Source organism: Ursus americanus, chromosome 36 (assembly GCF_024610735.1).
Source record: "Ursus americanus isolate L20-20 chromosome 36, mUrsAme1.1.p, whole genome shotgun sequence".
Lineage (NCBI taxonomy): Eukaryota > Metazoa > Chordata > Mammalia > Carnivora > Ursidae > Ursus > Ursus americanus.
This window is the reverse complement of record NC_142162.1, coordinates 24,662,210-24,688,337: the sequence shown is the minus strand read 5'-3', so window position 1 is coordinate 24,688,337 and position 26,128 is coordinate 24,662,210. Positions and strand designations below refer to the sequence as shown.

Below are 26,128 nucleotides of genomic sequence, written 5' to 3'. Positions count from 1 at the left end.
TTGTTTACAAAGTTTTATCACCATTTTAATTTTCTTAATAGAGATTCAGACAAGGAAAATCACTTAGTGAAGGGATATGCATATTTAAGACTTTGCAAATTATCACATTGCTCTGTAGAAAGTTCTGCCAACTTAGAGTCCGACCAGAGCTCTGTAGTATGTTGATTTATAGTGATTTCAATCTTCTGAATTATAGAGGTACAGCTCTTCTAGCTGACCCAGCGGACATGAGATCCCAGGCTAAGTATATTTTACAGTGGTCTTTTAGTGGAAAGAACTAGTAGATGTATCTGATTTATTACTTCTGAAAACTTCTATTTAACTTGTGGAACAGCTGTTTAGGCAATCCCAGTATCGCACAATAGTTCTGAAAAGTTTAGCTCTAAAAGAAGGGTATTTTCACCATTAATTATATTGGATGTGTTTAGTAAATACTTGCTTTACACAGCTTGCTTGGGAAACCTTACTTAGGCTTCCAGACCCTACACTTGAGAGTTATTTAGGGAGCAGTGATTTTTATTAAGATTCAACATTTGCGTAATCATCAATTTAACACCTGTGTCTAATAATAGGCAAAATGAGAAAAAAAAAGAAACAGACTAATGTCTCCTTCCCTGCCTACATGATGAGGTGTAGGTAGTGGACTGGAGTTGGAATTATGAGTAGGACATAATCTCTTCTTCTCATACATAGAGTTTGAACTGTGCCTATGCTGATAAGAAGCTTATCCAGCAGACCCCTCCAAATGGGAAGAAGTTATCAACTTCTAAATTTGAGTGGCTTATGTAGCCTAATATAGAGAAAAAGACAGGTGTTTTTGAAAACAAAAAAGCATGCCTTGCCAAATATTTTCATTATTATTAATGAAAAGACATCAAAAGAAAAAAATGTAGTTTCAACTGAAGAGCCCTGTGGCTCAAAGGTCAGCCAGAGTAAACAAGAACTCCTATAAAAAGCCATTTACATTCCCTTCATACAAGATTTATTTATGAGGGATCCTTCCAGGAAAGAGTCCGACTGAGACTAAAGACTGTTTGGCCAGGATGTCCTGACTGGGCAACATTCAGAACATGTGATCAGTGCATGATCCTAGAAGCCATTCACAAGGTCTTTGCTCTGGAGTGCCTCGGCCTTTGCTTCTCTTCCTCCTACCCCATGACATTTACCAAATGGATCAGCCCCCTCCCCCCCAACATCTGATCCCTCAGAGTGACCCTTTGGAAGACATGAGAAAAAGTTAGTGTAGCATCAATTTTTCTTCCTTGGTGAGAGTGTTGTAGAGTTCCAGCCTCTTCTTTCATTCTGGCTCTTTTTCAGTCATTGAGCAAGTCTTCATTACAGTCGGTCAGGCTGCATGCCCAGGACTGTTTGGGTATTTTGGTGCAGAGTGGCCTCAGTGGGTCCTTAAACAAGAATAAGAGTGAGACCTTAGCATGTCTTTGCTACGTGATTTCATAGGCTCCTTCACAGACCACCCAGAAGCCTGCTTGCTGAGGCCTGTTGCAGCGGAAACCCTGAATTGAAATTCTTTTTCAGCCCCCTAGAGGGCACCCAGACCATCATGTTGCCTTCAGGGAGTCTGTTTTCTTCCCTTTAGTCAGAGCCCCCAAAACAGTAATTCACATTATCAATACTAGATTTATTAAGTTGAAAGGAATTTTTCAGCAGTTTGATTTAGATGTTTTTGTTTATAAATGATCCAGCAGTGTGTTCTAGGATGGACAGTAGTTTATTTTAACAACCCAAGGTTTCCATAATCCTTATCTTTCCATTTCAATATGATAAAGTTATCAAACCTTGCTGCTTACCATCTAACCTTATCATTAAAAGGCATCTTTTCAATACATAATTAATATCCAGAAAAAGGTGTCTTCCACTGTTACATTTCTAAGTTTTGCTACTGATTTATTTTTACCTAGATTCCCTTCACTGCTTTTTCTACATATGGTCCCTGTTTGTAATTGATTACCATAGCTGGGGACTTACCTCTGGCTGTCCAGACTATGGAAGTGACCTATCTTTCTGCCTCTACCCTCCCCCCTTTTAAAGATTTTGTTTATTTATTTGACAGTGAGAGAGTACAAACGGAGGAGCAGCAGGCAGAGGCAGAGGGAGAAGCAGGCTCCCCACTGAGCAAGGAACCTGACTCAGGGCTCAGTCCCAGGACCCTGGGATCATGACCTGAGCTAAAGGAAGACGTGTAACCCCCTGAGCCACCCAGGCGCCCCATGGGGCTTGAACTCACTCACGATCCTGAGATCAAGACCTGAGCTGAGATCAACAGTCAGATGCTTAACCGACTGAGCCACCCAGGCACCCCTGCCTCTACTCTTCCGTATATTGCAGTTCCTAACTGCTTTCTACCTCCCTCCCTGTCTCATCTCCCTTCCCCCACGCCTACCCCTTGCTCAGGCTCTGAACTTCTTTAGGAGTTAGCAAGAGTCCTAGCCTTTGGGTGGTTCCACCAGCTCCACACAGGTATTGAAGAGCAGCCTTTGACCACTGCTTCTGTATCCACCAAAGCAGGAGAGAAGTATGGGGAGGAGCAGTCTTCTCAGGGTCAGAGAGGGAAGAATTTTTCTGTAGAGATTAGTACACCCCTGGAAAGTTCAATTGGTTTTTATTTGCAGCCTCACAGTGGTTAGATACTGTCCTCTGGGCTGTGAGGTATCAAGCTTCCATTTACATTATCTCATATCTGTGGGAAAATGTGTTTGCAAACCAGCATGTGTCTTTTAACTTTTTGGTTTGCCCTATATGTATTAACTATAAACGAGGACATTTTATAAATTAAATAAAATTATGAAATATTAAACTTGATAAAATTCAAGGATAAACTAGTAGAACTTCAGTGGGAGTATATAGCTTTTGGAATATCTGGCCTTATAACAGGCCTGCAGACATACTTTGTTATCATTCCTGCCTCTAGGAACCTTGTGTTTAACTAAATGCAAATAATGGACAGATTTCTCTAGGACCAGCACAGCTTAGTGATTAATCAGGAGGCTAATTTCAAAATAGTTCCTTCACTGATACTCATGTTTACTGTTGATATGTCATCACGTAGTCACTTCAGCTATATTCAGAGCACCCTCATTTTATAATCCAGGAAACAGACCTTCAGCAGTCAAATGACTTTACCAAGGAAGAAGAGCATCAGGGAATGAGAGCATCCTGATACCACTGTGTTTCCTTTGTTTTTAAGGGGGTTTGGGAACCAGCAGAATAAAATTCATTTTACATTGGGATTTAGTACCTCTATGCCATATCTAAACTTGAGTCGTATGCTCTTCTGACTGAGCCAAGCAGGTGCCCCTGTGTTATAATATTTTCTAATCTGTTCTGTTCCTTTCTTTAATTTGTTTCTTTAATGTGGTCCAGATCTACCAAACTAATTTCATGACCAGGTGTGACTTTCAATTTGAATAACACTGGTCTAAGTGAATTTCTAGTTGTACTCTTCATTTTAATCATGAGAAAAGAGATTAGCAGCTTGATTTAAAGGACTGTAAAGTTTGCTCACTAGGTATAATGGAGTTCCTTTCTCTCTCAAATGTTCTGGAAAATAACCTCGGGTAGCAAGAACATGAAAATGCAAGAGAGTCTTTAAAAATATGCAAGAATTGGGTTCAAACTGAGCCCTTAATTGTATGTGTGTACATAGATATATCTTATAGTCCAGGCTTGCTTGCTGTGATCTGACATGGGCCTCGTTCCTAGAAGGTGTTCAGTAAATATTTGTTGTCTGAATGAGTGGCAGTGGCATCTACTGGTTTATTTGTAATTCTGTAAAAGGACGAAGGATGTCAAGACAACTATATCTAACCATCAGGGTTATGTTGCCATTCATTAAAAAGTACTTTAATTCCAGCCTGTCTCCATAGATTGATCCTAAGTTCAGCTTAAGATATAGAAGTCTTGAGCTGTGTCTTAGTCCTGACCTCAGGGTCATTTTTCTGGAACTGACTTTATTCTTCTGAAAATGAGTACTTTTGGAATTATAATCATTAGTTCCCAAACTATTGAAAGTCATGACTCCTGAGGGAAGCACCAAGGAATACTGATTTTTGTTCCCTCTGTATGAACTAGGAATGGTTTGACTTGTTTGAACTATGACTGTTACATAACTACTTCCATGATAACATATTTTTCTGTTATATTTGCTACATGTTGTAATTACATTGCCTATGAGTCTGTCAGTATTAGTGGGCAGCAGAAGTATATCTGCAGATTAGAAGATGACAGCCATGATTTCATTTTAACATCAGAGCACCTTGGTACAATGTGTCAAGGAATGTGGATCAGGCCTGGGTAACCTTTTCTAGCCCTGGACACTATTCTGTTTTCAGAGATCCCTGTCTTTTGTCACATGCTGTCTTTCTCTTTTAGTATTCCCTTTTAACGTATCTTCTTCCCTTTTCTGCAGGAATGACATCTTTGTGTTCCTGCTAAGCACACGAGCTGGAGGACTGGGTATCAATCTCACTGCTGCAGATACAGTAAGTAAAGAGAACACAACATACCAGATGTGCAGGTTTTCTAGTATAAATATGTTGTCCAGTTGGTATTACCCTTCGCTTTGGGTCACACTTTTTATTTCTTTGCCTCATTATGTTAAAAGACAATAGTTGCATTTTGGCTGGAACTAAGACATTTTAGCTTTCCTTCTGGACTTTTCTGTCCATTCTCTGTGAATAAGTTTCTTACACATTCATTCAACAGATATTTAGGGAATGCCAACTATGTGTCTGATACTGTTCTAGACACTTGGAGTACCTCAGTGAATAAACAGACTTAAATAATCTGGCTGGATTAACAATTTTTTCTTAGTAGCTATAACTGAACAAATCTGAAATGATTGTTTTATTGCTCTTATGCATTATTCCACCAGGGGAGGAAGTCATACTTTTTAATCCCAAACTTCAAAAGGTGGTTGGAGAGCAATGAAATTGGTAATTTAAAAAATAGGGGCGCCTGGGTGGCGCAGTCGTTAAGCATCTGCCTTCAGCTCAGGGCGTGATCCCAGCGTTCTGGGATCGAACCCCACATCAGGCTCCTCTGCTGGAAGTCTGCTTCTTCCTCTCCCACTGCCCCTGCTTATGTTCTCTCTCTCGCTGGCTGTCTCTGTCAAATAAATAAATAAAATCTTTAAAAAAAATAAAAATAAAATAAAGACATTGTATCAAATTATTTATCCTTTCTTACCCAGTCTCCTTGGAAGAATACTTCAGTTGACTAAAATGGAAAAGAGCATTCCTTTTGAATCTCAGAATTATTCCCAGTGTTCAAATATGTTTAATTACAATTTTAGTAACCTTGAGACATAAAAATGCATAAGTGGGAAATTGTTTTGTAGCAAGTATGACATAAAACGGCATTTTATGTGGCTGTTGTGGTGCTTCTCTGTGAAACACAGAGCATGAAAATTCCAGAAATGGGATGAAGGTGCAAACTCTGGAGGGTCATGGAGAGATGAGGTAGAAGGGGGAAGAGGCTTGAGTAGACTCACAAGCTGCAGAGCTAGAACTAGAGCTCGTATTTCCTAGTCTGCACCCCTAGGCTGTGCCCACTCCCTCTCCTTATTTCCTGCTGTATGGTAGAGCCGCCTGACTTCGAGAAAGAAAAGCAGATTGTGACATCACCTAGTAGAATATCAGCCACAGGACTCCGCTGTACCTTCCTTGGCATGTTAAGCTCATCAGCCAGTTAACCAGGTTTCCACAAGGCTTCAGGGCCTGAGGACTGCTGGAAGCCTACCTAGGTAGAGGCTGGATCTAACATGCACATAATCAGTTTCGGTCATCCTAAGGCAAGGCTGTCATTGGTGGTAGGTGTGTTCTTGTGGGTTCTCTGAGGTGGTGTCACATCAGATAGCAGAAATTTGGCTTTCTTTTTACTCCTTGCTTCTTGGCTCTATTTTTTAAGCATTCCATATAGTCCTAACTTAGTCATACTCTCAGTGAGTACAGGAGTCACCACTTTCTCCTAGTGAATCTTTTGGACTCCAGTCTCAGCCCCCAGCCCCATATTTATTCTCTTGGTTTATTTATACCATTCTTTTTTAACCATGCCACTCCCTTTACCCAAAATTCTCAGGGAATCTCCATCATCTTATAAGACAAAGGATAGGCTCCTTTACATGGCATACAAGGCCCTTCATTTTGTGGCCTTTATCCTTTCCAGTCTGATTGCCAGATTGACTTCCCCCTTCCCAGAATTTTACGTTCCAGAAATAATGATTGACTTTTTGTGCCTGAACGTACCATACTGTATTAAAACGCTGCATGAACTGTTCGCTCAGTGCCTCTTCCACCTGGTAAACTTCTGTTTATTCTTCAAGACCCCATTCATGATCGGGGGTGGTTGTTTTATACGCAGTGGTATAGCTTTTCTGATAAGGCAACACTTGAGCCAAGATCTGAAGAGAGTGAGGAAACAAGCCAAGCATGTATCTGGCAGAAAGAAGAGCATTCCAGGCAGAAGAGATAACTGCAACACCCCGCGGCAAGAACGTGCTTGGCATGAGCAGGCCATAGCAAGCAGCCCTTTGTAGATGGAACAGAAGGATGAGGGGGAAAGGTTGTCAGATAAGTGTTGTGAAGCAGATCGTGGAAGGCTTCATGGGCCTTAGTAAGACTTTTGAGATGGGAGGCCACTGGAAAAATTTGAACAGAGAGGTAACTTGATTTGACTTGGGTTTTAAATATGTCCCTCTGGCTTTGGGGGAGTAGTAGGGTGGGAAGATCTACAAGGAGAAAGGTAGAAGCAGGAAGTTCAGTTAGGAGTTAGACGCTAGGGAGAGCCTGGGTGGCTCAGTCGTTAAGCGTCCGCCTTCGGCTCAGGGCGTGATCCCGGAGTTCTGGGATCAAGCCCCACGACAGGCTGTTCTGCTGGGAGCCTGCTTCTTCCTTTCCCACTCCCCCTGCTTCTGTTCCCTCTCTCTCTGGCTGTCTCTCTCTCTCTCTGTCAAATAAATAAAATAAATCTTAAAAAAAAAAAGAGACGCAAGGTGATGGTGACTTGGATAAGGGTTGAAGCAGTGGAGGTGGGGCGAATAATAGGAATTTGCATGTATTTGGGGGGCACAAGCAGTAGAGTTTGCTGCTACATTGGATATGGGATGTGTAGGAGGTGTCCAAACTCCAAGGTGTTTGACCCAGGCAACTGGAATGATGGAGACATCAATTACCAATTAAGGGATAGATGCCGGGAAGAAGGGGTTTGAGAGGAGAAATCAAGAGTTTGGTTTGGGGTGTATTCAGTTCAAGATTCTTAGCAAACACTAAGGGGCAAGGTCACCCAGGCAGCAGGGTCTGGAGTTCAGTAGATAGCATAAATTCATGTGATTAAATCAAAATGCATCTCAGCCTGCCTATCTCAGGTTTGGTCTATGGTTTCGTCAGGGATAGTTCCTATGGCGCCTGGGTGGCTCAGTCAGTTAAACTTGATTTCGGCTCGGGTCATATCTCAGGGTCTGCTGGGCGGGGGCGGGGGGGCGTGTCTGCTTGTCTCCCTCTGCCCCTCCCCCAGGTCATGCATGCTTTCTTTCTTGAATAAATAAATAAGTCTTAAAAAAAAAAAAAGGAATAGTTCTTGTCATTTATTTGCATAGTCAAGAAAAAAAAAGAAGATTTGAGCAAGGAGATGCTGCTTTATGCTTCCAGTATTCACATAATTTGCCCTGTGGAGGTTAGGAGCTCCTGCCAGCCTCAAAGAACCAAAGTAGGCGGAACCCATGGCTAGAGAAGTAGAAGTAGGAATTCCCTTTTCATCCTAGGGACTAAAGAGAAAGGCTCTGAATATTCTGAGTTCCCAATTCCAAAGTAATTTACATTTAATTTTGAGGGAAAGGCTTGGGGACTCACTTGTAAATTAGAACCTCCTGGAATACTTCTCAATAAAATGTTCCTCAAGATTGAAATGGATTTCTAGGTTATGCTTTGTATGAAGTCGAAGTGCGCGGTGTGTGTGTGTGTGTGTGCGCGCGCGCGCACGCGCATGATTAGAGAAACAATAGGCTTAACTGCTTGCCTGGCATTCTTCCTTTGTCCTGAGATTTATTTAGCTTTGGAAGATTCCCCAGAACCATTTATGGACAAGGAAGAGGTTAGTCAGCCTAAAATGTCAGGAAAAACTTAATGTCTTATGATTGAAAATGCATATATAAATATGTATTTTGTAAACAGTGGGACTCTTGCCCACTCTGTTAGTAAAAACATGATTTTAGCGTGTGATTAATGGCCCCTTGCTGGCTGTTTTGTTCTTTGTATATTTTTCCTAAAGTAGGGATCTCTTTGCATTTGACTATCTTTAGTGTGGGGTTGTTATAAACTTGACTGTTTTGTTCCTGTGTCTCACATGTAGAGAGAGAAGAAGGAGCTTTTCTCTCTTGGTGGCAATGTAAGAATTCCTATATGTCCCGTGAGACATGGGACAGACAACTTTCAGCCCTCCCAAGGTACTGAGCTCCCACCCATTCTCTCGGGTGAGAGTTTCACCCTTCAAGTGTTGGTCCAACTTTTTCCAGTTGTTCCTCTCGAAATTTTCCTGTTTTCTATTTCACTCCCTCATCCCCTGAAACTCCCTCTCATTGATCTGTAAAGCCAGTGCCTCCACCCCTTCTCAGCTCTCACTTCCCTCCTCCCCTCATGCCTGTCCAGCTTGGCATGTACAACTTCATGAAGGTGCTGTCTGTTAATATATCTCCCCTTAGTCATTGCTTGGTCATGCTTTGTGGCCATCCATTGACTTGCTTTAATCTTTACTGGCTAAGTTAGTTCTTATCCTTTAATTGTTATTTGTGTTTCTCTAGATTGTGTCACTGAGCTCGGTAAACCTGATTACCAAATCTAGGTGTCATCTCTTTTCCACTGTGGTGGGCATTGTCTCCCCCAGCACCCCTCCTCACAGCCCCCAGTTCAAGTCCGGATTGATTCAGTGTTCATTTCATTGTCAGGTTAGATAATAACCATCTATCTGGCTTGGGTTTTTTTTATTTCTCCCATTCTTGGTTTTAACTTACTAGTTTATATATACTTCATACTCTTTTTCCCGGTTAAGTATTTTTCATAATAGGATCTTATTTTATTCTGGTCCACCCAAATTCCCCACCTCTTTTAACCCATTTAAATGATAATTAGCCACTAAATGTGTGGGTTGTTTTGAAGTTAGATTGCTGACCTGTCTCCTTAGCTTTAATTTTCTTACCTTTTATGAGCTCAGAAAACCCAAGTTGAATCAGGTCTCATTTGCTGCTGAGACTTCCAGGAAAAAATGTAAATGTTAAGGAAGCACCTCTGAAATGATTCATAATATAGAACTTCCTATTACGAATTCCTGCTGCACCATTGCCTCGGGCTCAGGTAACTAAAGGTACTGTCTTTTGGATGAGACATCCCCTGTCATTTTCCAGTAATAGTCATTTTAGGTGTGATGGGCAAGTAGTTTCTCCCCAGTCCAATCAGAGGCCTCGTTTTCATTAACTCTGTCTTGTCCTTGTTCTCTCTGAAAGTTTAAGGTAGATTTTCTAGAATTGAATCTCCAAAATAGTCTGTCTTTACTCTGCTCCTCTACAAATGGCAAGCATTGTGTACTTCGAAGTCCTAGGTCTTTGGGCACTGTGGATTAGCAGTGAGTTTTCACAATGATTTTCTTTCCTTTGGCAGGCAGTTAGTAATTTTCTCCCCAAGGATTCTGACACTAAAAATTGCGGGATTATACCACACATAAAAGCAAGACAAAAGGAGCAGCATCAGAAAGAGCCAGTGGGGGGTTTACTATTGTAGGCAAGAGTGTTGAAAATGCCAGTGCCTTTTGTCCATCTTCACTCAAAGTCTGAGTTCTGCAGAGAATGGCAGAATTGTGTCCAATTTTAAAAGAGAGAACAAATAAATTACTCTGGAGTGAATCATTCAGTTTACATTTTTAGGCTTGGTCTAGTGTTGATCGATTCCCTTAGAAATTCTAGTATTAATCAACTAGTATTTGTGGAATTCTACTTTGCACTGATGGCTGCTGTCTGTCCTGCAATATGACTAGATAGGGAGATTTTTAAAATAATACACATGAAATAATTGGGCACCCATAGAAGATAGTCGGTGATTCAGTGGAACTTGGACCAGGATAGGCAGTGCAAGGTATTGTTAATAGTGCAGGTTGTAGAGGGTGACTGTTAGTACTGTGAGCTCAGGCCAATGTCTTCCTGATTGATAAGATGAAGGGAACACACAAGATTTTCGTGAAAATTTAGTGAGATATGTACGTACACTAGTGCCAGATACATTGTAAGCACTGAACAGATTTTTTTTTTTTAAGATTTTATTTATTTATTTGACAGAGACAGCCAGTGAGAGGGAACACAGGCAGGGGGAGTGGGAGAGGAAGAAGCAGGCTCCTAGTGGAGGAGCCTGATGTGGGGCTCGATCCCAGAACACCGGGATCACGCCCTGAGCCGAAGGCAGATGCTTAACAACTGAGCCACCCAGGCGCCCCAGCACTGAACAGATTTTAACCATTATTATTTCTAGTAGGAATCCACGAGGAATAGGGAAAAGGGACATTGTTATAGGCAGGAGAAATCAGGGAGGCCTTCTTGAAAGTGGGAAGCTTGAATCAAACCTTAAAGGACCAATAGGGAAGACTTGAGGGACTACAGGTCAGAAAAAGAGCTTGATCAAAAAGTGGTGCAAACAATCATGAGTGAGGAGCGCTGAAGAGACCTCTTGACAAAAAGGAAGGGGCGTGTTTATTTTAGAAAAGAAGAAAAATTAAGTTGGCTCAGCATAGCAGGGACTGATTATTGAGGGGAGTTTGGACTTGGTGTGTTACCGCATAACTGGCAGGGAAGTAGAGTGGCCTACAGTAGACTAAAAGAAGACTAAAGAAGAGAGACTGAGTTCTAGAAAGCCTGCTGGTCTGACATAGGCAGCAAGCCAGGTGTAGGTGATGAGGTCCCAGTCTAGGATAGGGACAGTGGGACTGTAAAAAGGAGAGGTTCATTTCTGAAGAAGCAGTAGCTGGATATGGTGACTTGCTTGAATATTGATGAGGACCATTTGGAGCTGGCTTTCTTTCAGAAGGTCCCGTGTATTCAATAGTAGCCTCAGGGCTGAGGACCCAGTAGTCTATTGGCTGTAGGATCACTTGTGGGGTAGAGGAGAGGAGGGTACATTCTGTTGTTGTTTATGTTTGTTGTTTAGCAAACTAAAAGTAGCTTCCAGGGAACCCTTAAATATGTCTTTGCTGAATTCAAGGGATAGGAAATATGAACTGGAGAATGCCAGGAAAGCCATGCCTATCCTTTACCATGGTAGACTTAGTGTTAAAGAGAAGGCTTTCAGGGATGCCTGGATGGCTCAGTTGGAAGAACATGGAGCTCTTGATCTTGGGGTTGTGAGTTCGAGCTCCACGTTGAGCGTAGAGATTGCTTAAATAAATACATGAAAACTTGAAAAAAAAGAGAGAGAGAGAAGGCTTTCATATCCCCTGCCTCATAGGCCTACCATGTACTTAGGCTCTGTGATCTTGGATAAATTCTGTAATTCCTATGTGTCTCAGTTTCCTCATCTGTAAAATGGGGCTCTTAACAGTACCTAAATCATAGTGATTGTAGGATGTGAGTTGATACACATAAAGCAACTAGAACAGTGACTGGCAGATAGTTAGCATTAAGTATTCATTAACTGTTAATATTATTGCTCTTCCCTCTTTGTAAATGAAAATACTGAAAAAAAAGCTAAAGTATGTCTATTTTGCCCAAGGCAAGTGAAGAAATGGCCTTGGTTTTATGAGTGGATGTCTGCTCACCTTAATATCCTAGGAAAAAATCTGGCATCAAACTGCAAATGACAAGTGGCTGGGTCGCTCTCAGAATTCCCAGTCTTGCCATAAGAGTGTCTCAGTCTTTGCTGTATTCTTGTCCTGCCCGTGCAGGTGATTTTTTATGATAGCGACTGGAACCCCACTGTGGACCAGCAGGCCATGGACAGGGCCCACCGCTTGGGGCAGACAAAGCAGGTTACTGTGTACCGGCTCATCTGTAAAGGCACCATTGAAGAACGCATTCTGCAGCGAGCCAAGGAGAAGAGTGAGGTAAGCAGCAGTCAGAGGAAGTACTGTCGTGGTGGAGAAGCTGGAAAGTCCAACCGCATTTACTGGGCTAAGACCCTTGCCTTCCGTGGGTCAGGAAGGGGCGGAAAGTTCTTCTGAATAGAAAATAAAATCAAGTCCGGTACTGCCCTGGCTGTTCATTCCTCACTCCTTTTCTAGCTGAATGGTGTCTACAGCCTAGATGGGGCTGTCGTTCATGGGGGGATGACATCAGTCATGGTCCTCCTGTTTCACATACTTTCCTGTTCAGGGCAAGAAGGAATGACATTTGAGCTCTCATCCTAGTACTCTCAATTTGACAGCCTCTAAGTTGTATGCCAGGTTTGCTAGTTTCCGAAGAAATGATTATTTGGGGGGGTTGTTTTTTTATCTTGATTTCAGTATTATTGGATCTTCTAGCTATCAATTAGCAGTCCCAAGCAAAAGAACTTCTCATTGTTCTTTCTGTTGGACAAATAATCTGGATGAGCCAGTAAGATGAATGAGAAGAAATAGGGAATCCAAGTGCCAGAGGAGCAGATTGAGAAAGATGTTGCCTTTTTTCTGGATATTAGCCATAGGAAATGGGGGCCTGGTGGTGATGTTTTGATCTGCTTTGGTATAGATTCAACGGATGGTGATTTCTGGTGGGAACTTCAAACCAGATACCTTGAAACCCAAAGAGGTGGTTAGTCTTCTTCTAGATGATGAAGAACTGGAGAAGAAATGTAAGTACTCTAAACCTCTTACTAAAGCTCTCTCCTCCCTACAAAAGATGTTTCTCTGGCCCCACCCATCCAAAAATGGTAGGACCCCTTGGCTATATGCCAAGGGTAGGCAAAGCCAAGGACTGTATTTGGGGAGAAACATTTTTTATGTTAATAACCTATATTAAAACCCAAACAAGAATGTGTGATAGAGTAGAAGACAGACTCTCATATATATTAAAAGTACTATGACTTCTGGGGCGCCTGGGTGGTGCAGTCGTTGGGCGTCTGCCTTCGGCTCAGGGCGTGATCCCAGCGTTATGGGATCGAGCCCCACATCAGGCTCCTCCTCTGGGAGCCTGCTTCTTCCTCTCCCACTCCCCTGCTGTGTTCCCTCTCTCGCTGGCTGTCTCTCTGTCACATAAATAAATAAAATTTAAAAAAAAAAAGTACTATGACTTTGAATAAATTTGCATGAGGGAGGCTATATCCCTAGACTCCTCAGCAGTAATGAATTTACTCTGTTCTGCCCAAAGAAATGTTTTTATGGAGAAGTTGGAGAAACACATTGCTGTAGCACTTCTCCCATGTATTGCTGGCTTTTGAGAACAATTGGTTTCAGAATTACCTTGTGCGCCCCTGTGGATGTCAGCATCACATCAGGAAGTATGAAGCTCCTTTCTTACAGTGCTCATATTTGCCACCACCTTCTAAAACCCTTTCAGGACTCTACAACCATACTTGATCTGTGCAATGCAGAGATATTAAAAGGCTAAAAAGAGGGGCGCCTGGGTGGCTCAGTCGTTAAGCGTCTGCCTTCGGCTCAGGGCGTGATCCTGGCATTCTGGGATCGAGCCCCACATCAGGCTCCTCTGCTGGGAGCCTGCTTCTTCCTCTCCCACTCCCCCTGCTTGTGTTCCCTCTCTGACTGGCTGTCTCTCTCTTTGTCAAATAAATAAATAAAATCTTAAAAATTTAAAAAAATAAAAGGCTGAAAAGAAAAGGAGAAAGAGTAAAGTCAAGGAACGGCCCATGACAGTTAAACTGAATGATAGTTTGAACCCCAAAACTGTTAAAAATCCAAGAACTCTGTTCCATCTCCAAGTTAAAAAACCACCAGTTAATCTGTCCTAGACAGAAGTCCTACCCTTAGAACATAAATATCAAATGGTGTGGCCACCTTAATTTCAGACAGTGAGGATTGTGATTACCACAGATACTTCATCAGATCTTCAGATCTTTTTAATTTTCTTGATAGTGAGACTGCGGCAAGAAGAGAAACGGCAGCAAGAGGAAACCAACCGAGTCAAAGAGCGCAAGCGCAAGCGGGAGAAGTATGCAGAGAAGGTATCTCAAGCTTCGGGTGGCTGACAGGGACCGGTGGGGGACAGGGCGGTGCTTACAAAAAAGGCCTTGGGTACATGGCTTATCATCTTGGTTACTGGTTGGTATCCAGCTCCAGCTGTATATGGTAAGTAACAGCTTTGTGCTGATTGACATTTGATCGGGAGAAATGCACCCTTGGTAGACCAGTAGTCCCCACACAGACCTGCCTTGTCTGTGGTCGCATGTAATTATGGAAACCATTTGTCAGGGCTGTTGCAAAGCATAAGGCTAAATGTGGAAAAGGTGGATCTTACTTACATTACAGATTCCATAGAGTCGTAGAAGGGGCCTAAGAGGTCATTATGTCCAATCCTACCTTAATTCTGCTAGTGTTCCATTCAGTGTCGTCTGCCGTTGGAAAGAGAAATCACTGGCCAGTCTGTTCATCTCTTTTTCTCTAATTTATGCCAAAGATGTGTGCTGTTTTTTGTCTCCCTTCTCACATTTCCCACTTGACCCCACCAGCCAGCTACAAAGTGGAATGTAGTGCCGCTTACATTTCTCCCTATCTTGCTGTTTCTACCAGAGTTTTATTTCAGTGATCCTTATTCCTGGTCTTTATTGACAAGTAAATCTAAGTGAGGCCTTCAGGATTTATTCTTGTTTCAGTGTTTCAGGAGTCAGTCCACTGGTTCTGACCAGGTTCCCAGATGTAGCACCAAAGGATTGTTGGTTCAGAACCATTTTACTACCTTCCAGAAAGTCTGTCCCAATTTTTTCTGGTGGGTTTGGCTTACCTTTGGGTTGTGCTGCCCTTCCCATCTTTATCAGCCTTCGTTGGGCCCCTGGTCTCGAACAAGATAGCTACCATGAGCTTCAGGCATTTGGGTAGCTCTGGGTCCTCGAGCCCAATAGTTGTCCATGCTTCGTTTCCCTGGACTGTTTAGTTTGTCTGAAGCATGTTGTGTGGCCACATGTTCAAATTGCTTCTGTCGTAAGTGGAGGTTGACTTCTTCCCCTTATCCAGGCTGATATTGGGCCTCATGTCCCTTGTCGCTTTGGCCATATGACCTTGATGATCAGCAGCCTAGGAACTTGTCTGTATTATTTGATCATCTTCAGTAGATTTACCAACTCTTCCTTTTGTAAAATCCACACCCTCCTTTGTACGTTCTACTGAGCAGAACTATCTCTAACCTGAAGGATGCCCTGGTACTCACTATATCAAAGATGAGAAATCCAGAAACTAGGACTCCACCCTCAAATCTCTAACCCATTACTTACTACTATTTATAATTAAGATAGCTTTAATATTCAGAAACAACATCAAAGAAGAAAAGGTGGTGGTTTTTGGGGGGTGGGGGTTGTTTGCTTTTTATTTTAGCCTAAGTCCAGTAAACTTATTTTGCAAAACAGTTGATATCCTGAGCGTTACTGAGCCAACAGAACATCAAAATAAAAAGTAGTCTGAAGTTAAAGGCAGGGGCACCTGAGTGGCTCAGTCGGTTAAGCGTCTGCCTTTGGCTCAGGTCATGATCCCAGGGTCCTGGGATCGAGTCCTATATCAGGCTCCCTGCTCAGTGGGGTGCCTGATTCTCCCTCTCCTGCTGCCCCTGCTTGTGCTCTTTTCTCTCTCTGTCAAATAAATAAATAAATCTTCCAAAAAAAAAAAAAAAAAAGTAAAGTTAAAGGCACAGTACGTTAATAAACAAATGACCCTCAGTCACAAAATTATAAATGGCAGTTTGGGATGGACAGGAGGGGAGTTAATCCAAACTACAGCAGTGAAGTCTTTGAACCACAGAAGGTGGTTTTCTGATACAGGACACTGGGGGGTTACTGAGCTTGCATCAGAAGCCATCCCTGCTCTGAGTAAAGAAGTCTCAGACAAACATCCAGTGGTAGGTATAAACTACACAACGCCATCAACCCTAACATAGGGGTCGGTACAAATGCACTTAGATACAGTGAGTGGGTGTGATTCCCATAATTTTCCAAGCACATTCTGCGATTTCAGGTCCGTACACGGTGACAGAGCCCTACTGAGCTTCGTTCTAGACCTGCATAATGTCGCTCAACCCGCAAGTATTTATATGTAAACTAAGAAAATAATGACAAAAGCAACCCATTATTTCTTGGGTATGATAAGAACAAAGCTTATCATAAGAACGTGGCTTCGTGCAGCCCCGATTCAGTGTGACTGGCCTGCGTCTCAACTCTGTATTACGGGGGTGGAATATACATAAATTCTTATGCATATTTTAGAAGAAGCAGAGTGAAAACAGATGTGCCGAAAATACACTAAAGGCACTGGGCCTCCCTCTTGTAGGACTGAATCAGTTCCACCCCTGTGAGTGCTGCAGCTCGGACATGCCCCTCATGGGTCAGGCCTCGTGCAGCCCTGATTCAGTGTGACTGGCCTGCCTCTCAACTCTGTATCACTGGGGTAGAATATACATAAACTCTTCTTAAGCTATTCCTTTCCTCCTTCCTTAGGAGTTTTTCCTTCCTTAAAAGTATGCTAATTGAAAAAAACAAAACAAAACTGAGTTTACAGAGAGTCAGCTTTCTGTCATCACTTTCTTTTCCAACCCCACTTTTCTTTTGGTGCCTATCTTCATGCTTTTTCCAAATTTCTTGATTTGTGTGTTCCCAGAAGAAAAAGGAAGATGAATTGGATGGGAAAAGGAGAAAAGAGGGTGTGAACCTAGTGATCCCATTTGTTCCCTCGGCTGATAACTCCAACCTCTCTGCTGACGGGGACGACTCCTTCATTAGCGTGGACTCGGCCATGCCCAGCCCTTTCAGTGAGGTGAGGCTCCTTTTAGATGCCTTCATCCTAGCAGTGGGGACTACGTCCTGACCTTGTAGCCTTTGCTTCTCCTGGAGTTCTGCATTGGGGAAGGGGGCTGCACATGGAATCCATAAGGAGAAAAGGAAATGAGGACAGGCTGGCTTCTCTGGAGCCAAAGCAGGGGATTTCACCCTTAGGAGTAAAGCCAGGCAGGAGAGGGAAATAGTGATGAGGCCTAAGAAGCACATCCTCACGTGGGTATGAGGGCCATGGGCTGTGGGCACCAAGAATGGTGGTGATCTCAACCTTTCCTCTTCCAGATCTCCATCAGCAGTGAGCTGCACACTGGCTCCATCCCTCCTGACGAGAGCAGCAGTGATATGCTGGTCATCGTGGATGACCCAGCCTCCTCAGCCCCCCAGTCTCGGGCCACCAACTCTCCTGCTTCCATAACGGGCTCCGTTTCAGACACGGTGAACGGTGAGTGGTGCTGCAGTCTCCTACAGCTTGGGCCTGGTCCAGTGCCTCAGGAGAGGCATTGGTTTCATGCTGGATGAAGTCCCAACTCCTTCTAAGATCATGGCATTTTCTACTGTCTAAAGAAGAGTGGAGTGGAGGGAAAAGAATTGATAGGCTTATTCTTTCAGTAGCCCTGTCAAGTGAAAGGGAGAAAGAACTTTATAAAGATTTCAAACGTCTTTGTTTTTTAGTCAGCCCTGTCTTTCATATTTCACCTTTATTTTTGCTAGTTTTTAGTTAAAGTCGGCTTCTCTGGGCCTTTCCTCACTTTGTTCTGTGGGACCCAGTGGTGCTATTTCTTGAGCTCTAGCTTTAAAACTTGGGGGTAAAAGTTGACTCTTCAAGGCAGGAGCACATTGAAGTGTGCTGGTGAATCACAGGCAGCACACCCCTGGGGTTCATTTAGTAATGAACTAGTTTAAAGAAGAAATTCAGGAGTAATGGAACCACTCTTTTAGAATGAAAAGCAGCTTAAGCAGTCAGGCTGTTTTAGCTGTTCAGAATTCTTACTAATTCTATGACTCCTTGGCCCAGCCATTAAATGGGGATGGAGCCCTCCCTGGGAGTCCTGAAACACCCCAAGAGCCAGCCCTCCCTGTCCGAGGAAGATTCTGTTAACATGGAAGAGACTGACTCTTTTTCCCTCTTGGCCCATTTGTTCCCACAGGAATTTCCATTCAGGAAATGCCAGCTGCAGGACGGGGTCACTCAGCTCGAAGCCGAGGCCGCCCCAAAGGTTCAGGAAGCACAGCCAAAGGAGCCGGGAAAGGCCGGAGCCGGAAGTCCACCGCAGGCAGTGCTGCTGCAATGGCGGGAGCCAAAGCGGGGGCCGCGGCGGCCTCAGCAGCCGCCTATGCTGCATACGGGTACAATGTGTCTAAAGGTGCGGAGGCCCTGGGGTAGGGGTGAGCTGCAGGCGCCATTATGGTGAGGGACAGTCTGGAGGGTCTTTGGAGTGTTCTGCCCCGAGAGCACGTAGGGCACCCCCTGGGCCAGGAAGCTCCTTCCCGGAGGCCACGTTGGGTTCTGCCGTGCTGAGCATTCCTGACTCTGCCCTTGCCCCGGTGACTTAGTACATACAGTTTCACCTTCGAAGTGGAAGTAACTACGAAGAGAGAGCTGAATTTCTGGACTATACTGCTTTATTTTAAACAATCACAGTTCTTCCTGCTTTGAGAACTGATGTTTTTTCCAAGACGCACATCTCAGTAATTCTATTTCAGTAATACGGGCTAACATAGTCAACATTTGCCATCACCCGTGCTGTGTGCATGAGAGTGTAACACACGGCCCCCGCTCTGGAGTGCGTAGTAGAAGTGAGAAGAGGGAGCCGTCTGTGGAATATGTTTAACAGCATACACGACAGTAGGCTTGTGCTGAGTGACAAAAAAGGGTGAGGCCTTAATTATAGCTGTAGCTCGGAAGAAGGGGGAATCCATGGACCTGAAGACAAAGTTGCCAGGCTGTAATTCAGAAAGAAGGAGAATGATGACAAAGGAAGGGGCATCTCCGGGGTCACCGAGCAGGCCAGTCAGGCCGTCCTCAGGAGGAGCAATAGGAGTCAGGAGTGGAAACACACGGCAGGATCTTATGGACAGGAGCTTCTCAGGTGTGTGATGAGGAGCTAGAAAGTTTGAGAAGGGAGGTGGCTATGGTGAGCACACCGTGTGGAAAATAATGATAAGCATAGCCTGTAGGACAGCTGCAGGGGGTGAGAAGGGGAGCACCGTTTACTGGTCTCTCTCCACATTCACAGCCTGGGAGTTAGGTGAGAGTGGTGTAGCGGGTGTTGCCCAGTACTGGATAGAAGGTGCTTAGTAAGTGTTAGCTCCCCTCCCCTTCCTCCTACGGCAGGAATCTCTGCTTTCATTGATTTGTCCAATCAATGAATTTGAAGTATAATAGCCTAGTCCAGCAATTCTCAACCTTTTGTCGGCTTATCACATCCTTGGAAAATAGCAGTCGTACCAGCAGTGAAGGCTGCCATGGCATGGTCTCCCCCACGGACAGGCGGAGTACAGCACCCATCAGGCTTTCCCCTGGAGATCCGGTCTGAGAAGGTGCAGGAGGTGTGAAGGAGGCAAAGTGTCACAAGAAAAATGAACAATTGCTTGGTGACCGGGAATGGGAAAACCAGGGAAAGGACTGATTCAGAGATGCCCTGCAGGGCCATCCTCCACGGTGGATGGGAAGAGACAGTTGTGTGCCCACCAGGCACTTACTGTGCTTTTTCAGGATAGTCAGGCCAGCCCGCAAGAAACAATTGAAGCATATCAGACAGTGTGTTATGGGGTGTAAGTGGATTTGGCTCATACAAATAAGAAAGAGTTGTCACCCAGGGAGCCATCACTGGGGATGGGCAATTTGAACTGGGTCCTTGAAGCAGCAGAGCTTGGGGAGTAGAGGACATCTTGTGAAGTGAAGGAGGAGTGATTAGGAGCAGCTAATCACAAGTGGTGTCCCAAGGAGGAAGAAGGAACACGTAAGAAAATACCTTCGTGCCTAAGAAGTTACACGCCATCCTGCAGCCTTGGCTTCCCCACGTTGTGTAACATGTGCTCTGTCCTTGAGCTTCAAGGTGACATCTTACTTCTTGTGGATGAGGTGATGTGGAGAAGGCGGAGCGCGTGTTGCTTTTCCCTGAAAAAAAGCATCCCTCTTACAGAACAGACAGTTGATAGGAGAGCAAGCAGATGTGCTAAGAAGAGGTTGGCAAGGAATGGGAGGGGTTCCCCCAACCTCACCTCCAGCCCAGACTCCAGTAACCAAGGTCAGGCATCGGGGCAGCTCAGACAGGCCTGGTGCCTATACTCTTCTCATCTCTTTCTCCATCCCCACAGGAATCTCTGCCAGCAGTCCTCTGCAGACGTCTCTTGTTCGGCCTGCTGGCCTTGCTGACTTTGGACCTTCAAGCGCCTCTTCTCCCTTGAGTTCCCCTTTGAGCAAAGGAAATAATGTTCCTGGGACTCCCAAGAGCCTCCACTTGACCAGCAGCCTAGCCCCAGACTCCCTGGTCCGGAAACAGGGCAAAGGCACCAACCCCTCTGGAGGACGGTAACCACCTGGACCCTCTAGCTTCCTTCAACCAAACCAGGGGCCAGAGTTCTGGCCTGCACATGGTCTTTGGATGGCTTGCCCAGTGCAGCGTCTTACATCCCAGGTCAGAGGGCAGAGGTGAACCAGTTGCAGCAAGGCAAGGACAGGCAGGTGGCTGGTGTGAGCACTTTTCTAACCTGTGTCTCAAGACGAGTGCTCTGGGGGGCCTATTAGGAAAAAGGCCCAAGGACAGAGATCGGCCTTGCAGCATCTCAAGTGAACTTTACAGCCACATCTTAAACCTCGCACTGGGGAAGGGCCTGACATAGACCCCTTTAGATGCTCAGGCACACAGTCTCCATCCCCATTCCACTCTGGGGCTCTGTCCATCTCCCTTGCAGAAGCTCTGCAAGTGCTGTGAAGAACCTTCCACAGTGGAGACCTCTCTTAGGGCTGTGATTTCCTGTAGGGCTAGGAAGGGAGGAAATCATGTGTCTGGCATCCTCGGTCTTTGGGCAGCTCCCCAGGTCTTCAGACCCCATTTGACAGAGTGTCAGCACCGAAGAGAACAGTGAGTGCGAGAAGGTTAGCGGCTCATGAGGGTGACAGAGGCTAGAGGAGGCATGCCCGGAGGCACTTGTTTTCCCAGCATTTCCTCCCCTGTCCTGCATGGTTCATGCCAGAGAACCTTCAGGTCCCACCAGCAACCGTAGCAGCAGCTTCCACCCCGGAACTCCCAGAAGCCAGTAAAGAGACCAGGAGCCACCTCAATCAGCAGGACATCCTCACTGTCCCTCTTGCAGACTCCCCTTGCCCTTCCTGAATGCACAGTCTCCCCACCCCTGCCCTTCAGCCCCCTGCTTGGCTGTATGCACTGTCTGTATTGCACTGAGAAAGGAAGGGACAGCAGGAGTGAGGCGGAGAGGATGGAGAAAGGGCAAAGCTCAGCACCAACCCTACTGGCCCCAACCCCACGCGCCTGAGCTTGCTTCCCCCCTGAGAGAGGCAAAGGGGTGGTGTTTGCATGGGAGGAGTTTCTTCCTGCCCCCAGCCTGATGTCCCTGGTGGAGCAGGTGCTTCCGGGCGGGCCAGCCTCTAATTTGCACACCTGAAAATCGCGGAATTGAGTTTAGACAGATTGATTTTTAAAACTTTTTTTTGGAGTAGGGGTGGTAGGGGAATCATTTAATTTAAATCATTAAGATTCCCCTGCCCAAACCCAGACTCTTGTGTACAGATGCTATTTAGAGGGAATCAGAAAAATGCCAAGCCTTTTTTCTCTTTGAATGTGCTGTCTATTTTTATAACTGAACTTGTACATATGTATAAAGAGAGACACATCTTTCTTTTACTAACTGGAGAAAAAAAATCTTAAATAAAATGGAGTGAGATAATTTTATGTAAATCAGGGTGTCTGTGGTCTTTGCAGCTGCCTCTCTTGGGGGCATAGAGGGTTCTTGGAGGAATGTGGCAGGGTAAAGGGGAAACAGAGCTCTAACATCATTCCTGTGGTCAGAGAGGACAGGTCGTCATTGGGACGAGGAGTGCTCTGTGGGCATTTCCTCAGTGGCTGTGGGCATTTCCTCAGTGGCATTTTAAATCAGGCTTAGGAATTTGCCTGCAGCCATCAGAGAGGAGGTCTGACCAGTCCCTGGCATGCTGAGGCCAAAGCCCTCGGGGTGTGAACTAATTATGACTCAGGACCTAGACTCTCAGGCTCAGGTGTGTACGGCTTGGTCTGGTCCACCGTCAGATAGCTTTCTAGTGGTAATCTTAAGACCGACAGGTTCTGTCTCCAAAAACCACAAGTGAGAGATGATCCTGGCAATGTGTAATGTGTCAAATCCCCAACTAATAGGAACAGCTTTATGGTCTCACTTTCTAAAACTGGTGTATGTACACGAATGTGTGCGTTGGCAGTTCCAGGACACTGCGTGTGGGTCGGTTAAGGCAGCGGAAGTACTAACAAACTTTGAACGGAATTCAGTGTTCTCAGTGTTAGCCCTGCTTGTAAGAATCATGAGCGAAAATAGTGAAATATGTTGCAATGATTCCAAAGACATCCACGCTTTGAAAACTTAGCTCTGAGATCAGTTGGTAAAAGAGCAAGTTCCCAGCCTAGACTGGCAGTTGGTGTTTCTCTGATTGAGCGGAAACACTGATATGCTCTTGCGTCACCTTCAAGCAGGGCTCGTGCTGTTCCCGAGTACGTTGCTGTGTGGCCTCCTGAGCCTTGGCTCACCCTGCGTACCCTTGATCGGAGTGGGCTGGTTCCTGAGTAGCGGCTGCTCACCCAGTCGCAGGGGTCGGCCTTTTCTTCATCTTGTTGATCCCCAGTAGCACTGTCCTACGCGCCAGGTCTTGTTTTCCCTGCTGCTGGTAAACTTGACCAAGGCCTCACACAGAACAGACCAGTGTCAGTTTCCCAACTAACCATGCTCTCTTGTCGTCACCACTGTGGCTTGTGGTCACAACAAGCCCACTAGGATGGGTCCTCTGCAGTTCTCATCACTCAGCAAGGCCCCCAGTGACATTCCTGCTGGAGCCTTGCCAACGTTGGCAGCGGCTACCTCTCTGGAAACCTGACAACTTGGATCCTGTCACAGCTTCGTCCAGATGTGGGTAGGCTAATGACCCTGACTGAAAAGCATGTTAAGTTTTGGATCAGAGACCTTTAGTCTTCTCAGTCCCCAAACATGCTACCATACTCCCCTTTCACCCATTTTTAATCCAGCGCTGAAGAAACACAGCTAACATTTCATAATGATAAACACTCACCGCCTTAATGTTCCGCCTCACCTGTCCCTCCCTTCCCTGAGGATAGATGGATGGAACTTGAATCTTAAAAGTGAAAGCTTCAAGCTCATTAACCAGTCCCCGAGTCATAACTCGTGCTCTGTCTACCCACTTTCTGAAGACTTGTCCATCTCCCATGTGAGAGAGCCCCAGCTCTCTTAGGAACACAGGGAAGCAGTGCCCTAACACGGAAAAAGGCTGGGGAGGCTCCTGCCTGCTAAAGGAAGCGTCTGTCGGGAAGCCTGGAAGCCCAGGCCTTCGAGTGCCGGTCTGGCCTGGATCACAGCCTGTCCCTTTGGCCAGGATCACCTCGCCACACAAGTCTTCTCTGGGGCCCCTAGGTAAGTGAATTTTAAGATTGTGGGTCTGTATGAGCAGCCCTGGAAATGCAGGGTCTGTGGTGGACTTACTATCCCAGTGTCTATGTGTAGGGATTTGTTGAGGCATCCAGGACTCTCTGGGGACACACCAGGGCTTGTTTGTGTCTCTCTAGTCCTGAGGTTGGGCTGGGCAGGAAGCAGGGCAATGCAGACTGAGCAGTGAGCTGGGTTCTTCTGCACAGCTTTGCCCTGGTGTCCGCCAGCATGTTCCATCTATAGAGCCTTGCTGGCTTGCGAGTGCAGTCCACACCCTCACCTATGCCCCTCACAGCAGGCCATCTGTCAATAGAAACAAATCTCCCTAGGGGTACCTAGCTGGCTCGGTCTGAAGAGCATGTGACTCTTGATCTTGGGGTCCTGAGTTCAGGCCCCATGTTTGAGTAGAGATTACTTAAACAATCTTAAGAAACATCCCATCAATGCCAAGCTAGGAGCTGAGGCGAGATTAGCAAGTTTTAGCTGACTTCAAGTTTTAGAGATCCTCAGATGTGCCTCAAAGGCTGCTGTGAGTGAGGAGCAAAGGGGTGTGGCCACCCCAGTTAACCAGCATAGTTCTGCTTTTACTGCCAGGTAAAGAATTTGTGTGGCGTTCAACTGTAAGGAAAGAAAAGAATTTGAAACCTGAACCATCCCTTAAGGTAGTGTTTCTCAAACTTAATATGCGAGTGAGTCACCTTGGGATCTTGACATGCAGATTGACTTTTAGAAGGTCCAGGGTGAGACGTGAGACTGCATTTCTAATGCGTCCTAGGTGATGGCGATGCTGCTAGTCCTTGGACCACACCTGGAATAACAGGGCCTTGGAGCTCCCTCGAGCCCTGCCAGTCTGAGGAAACTGCCTCTGTTTGGATGTCCCCACCCCAGCCAGGAACCCCTGTGCAGGAAATACAACTTTATTCTTTCCCCGATTCCACTTAATCCACCTGATGACAGAAAATGAAAGCCCCGTATTTCCAGGAAAATTCGGTCCCATATGTATTTTTTCAGGGGTTTTTCGTTTTGTTTCGTTTTTCATTTTAAAACTGGCAGTTCATGATTTTTCCCATCACCCCTCCCCTCTGGGTAGCATCTGTTAGACGTGTTAGGTACGCTGGGTCTCTGATCTGCTGTCTCTCTGTCCAGTGTAGCCTCTGCCAACATGTAGCCTCTGAAGTTGGCGGGCAGTCACTGGAGGGTCTGTGATCCCGAGACGAACTATTTTGTGCTGCTTGTCTTCTTATCATGGCCACCAGATTCCTCTGGGTCAGTTAACTTTCTCATTAGCATATTGCTAAGCCCTTCCTTGGAGACCACTGGCTGGGAAGCCATGCACTTTGGGAGGCAGCTGTGGCCAGTGGTGGCTGCCTGCAAGCATCTTCACACGTTCGTTCAAACCACTCAGATGGAAAAGGTGTATGGAGGGCAGGGTTTGTTCTAGAGAAATCAGGGCCTCTGGCTGTCTTGAAAACGTGTGCCTGGGTATTCGCTCTTTGGCAGCAAATGGAGCTGGGAAAGGCCCCTGTGTGGGGGCTCCTGAGGCCTGGGGGCAGGAGCTTGGGCTATTTCAGTCCTCACAGAAACAACCCACCCATTTGTCACCCTGGAAGTGTCTGGGGCAAACAGTGCCAGGCCTGGGCTGTGAAGTTACGGATCCTAGGTGACAGTCAATGGGGCTGGGTTTAAAAGGTGAAAGGAAGGAGGAGGAGGAGGAGGAAGGACATGCCTGAGGCCCACTTCCTGGTTATTAAAGACTAGACGTCTCCCTCCTCACCAGACCTCCCCTCCCCACACCCCCTGGGTGGCTCAGTCGTTAAGCATCTGCCTTCGGCTCAGGGCCTGATCTCAGGGTCCTGGGATCGAGCCCCGCATCAGGTTCCCTGCTCCGCTGGGAGCCTGCTTCTTCCTCTCCCACTCCCCCTGCTTGTGTTCCCTCTCTCGCGGGCTGTCTGTCTCTCTGTGTCAAGTAAATAAATAAAATATTAAAAAAAAAAAAAAAAGACTATCTCAGGGTTGTGAGTTCAAGACCCATGCTGGGTATGGAGATTACTTTAAAAATAAATAAAAATAAAAAATTTAAAACTGCCACTACCCATTCTCTCATTCCACCCCTTCCCCCCACCCCATTATGGCAAGCTGGAGGATGTACCCCTGGTTTTCTCCTAGCTACTGCTAAAAATGAGCATCTTGCTTTTTTCTGTATTAAGGGGTTTCTTGCTCATCAAAACAAGGACACCAGGGAAAAGCGGAACTGGACATAGGAAGTTACAAAGCTCAAGATGTATATCACAGTTCTCAAGGAGTCTTTGGTTCCTAGTTCCTGGCACCTTGGGTGAGAGAAACAAGGATTCCAGAGAGAGAGGCTCCCCAACTCTTTCCTTCCTCTTAGGTAAGAGTTCTTTCCCCAAAGGCAGAGGACTATGCTCCTGCGAGCAGCCCTGTGGGGCCTGTGCCTCTGCTCTCCTCCCTGTGGGATTTCTTTGTCTTGGGACCCAAAGCTCAAGAAC

At 45.5% G+C, this 26,128-nt stretch overlaps 1 protein-coding gene across 2 annotated transcripts in view; it reads left to right on the top strand.

Annotated features, from left to right (window-relative positions):
- The window catches only part of INO80 (INO80 complex ATPase subunit), a 129,966-nt gene extending 108,092 nt beyond the window's left edge, over positions 1–21,874 (top strand). Inside the window, exons 29-36 of one of the 2 annotated variants that reach the window (XM_045771011.2) lie at positions 4,427–4,499; positions 11,932–12,090; positions 12,713–12,815; positions 14,053–14,141; positions 16,780–16,932; positions 17,235–17,394; positions 18,101–18,316; positions 20,274–21,874. In XM_045771011.2, coding sequence (XP_045626967.2) covers positions 4,427–4,499; positions 11,932–12,090; positions 12,713–12,815; positions 14,053–14,141; positions 16,780–16,932; positions 17,235–17,394; positions 18,101–18,316; positions 20,274–20,491 — 1,171 coding nt within the window. In that variant the 3' untranslated portion in view covers positions 20,492–21,874. Of the gene's footprint in view, positions 1–4,426; positions 4,500–11,931; positions 12,091–12,712; positions 12,816–14,052; positions 14,142–16,776; positions 16,933–17,234; positions 17,395–18,100; positions 18,317–20,273 lie in introns of both variants that reach the window. The other variant, XM_045770995.2, reaches the window with a different exon arrangement.
- The last annotated feature ends 4,254 nt before the right edge of the window (positions 21,875–26,128 follow it).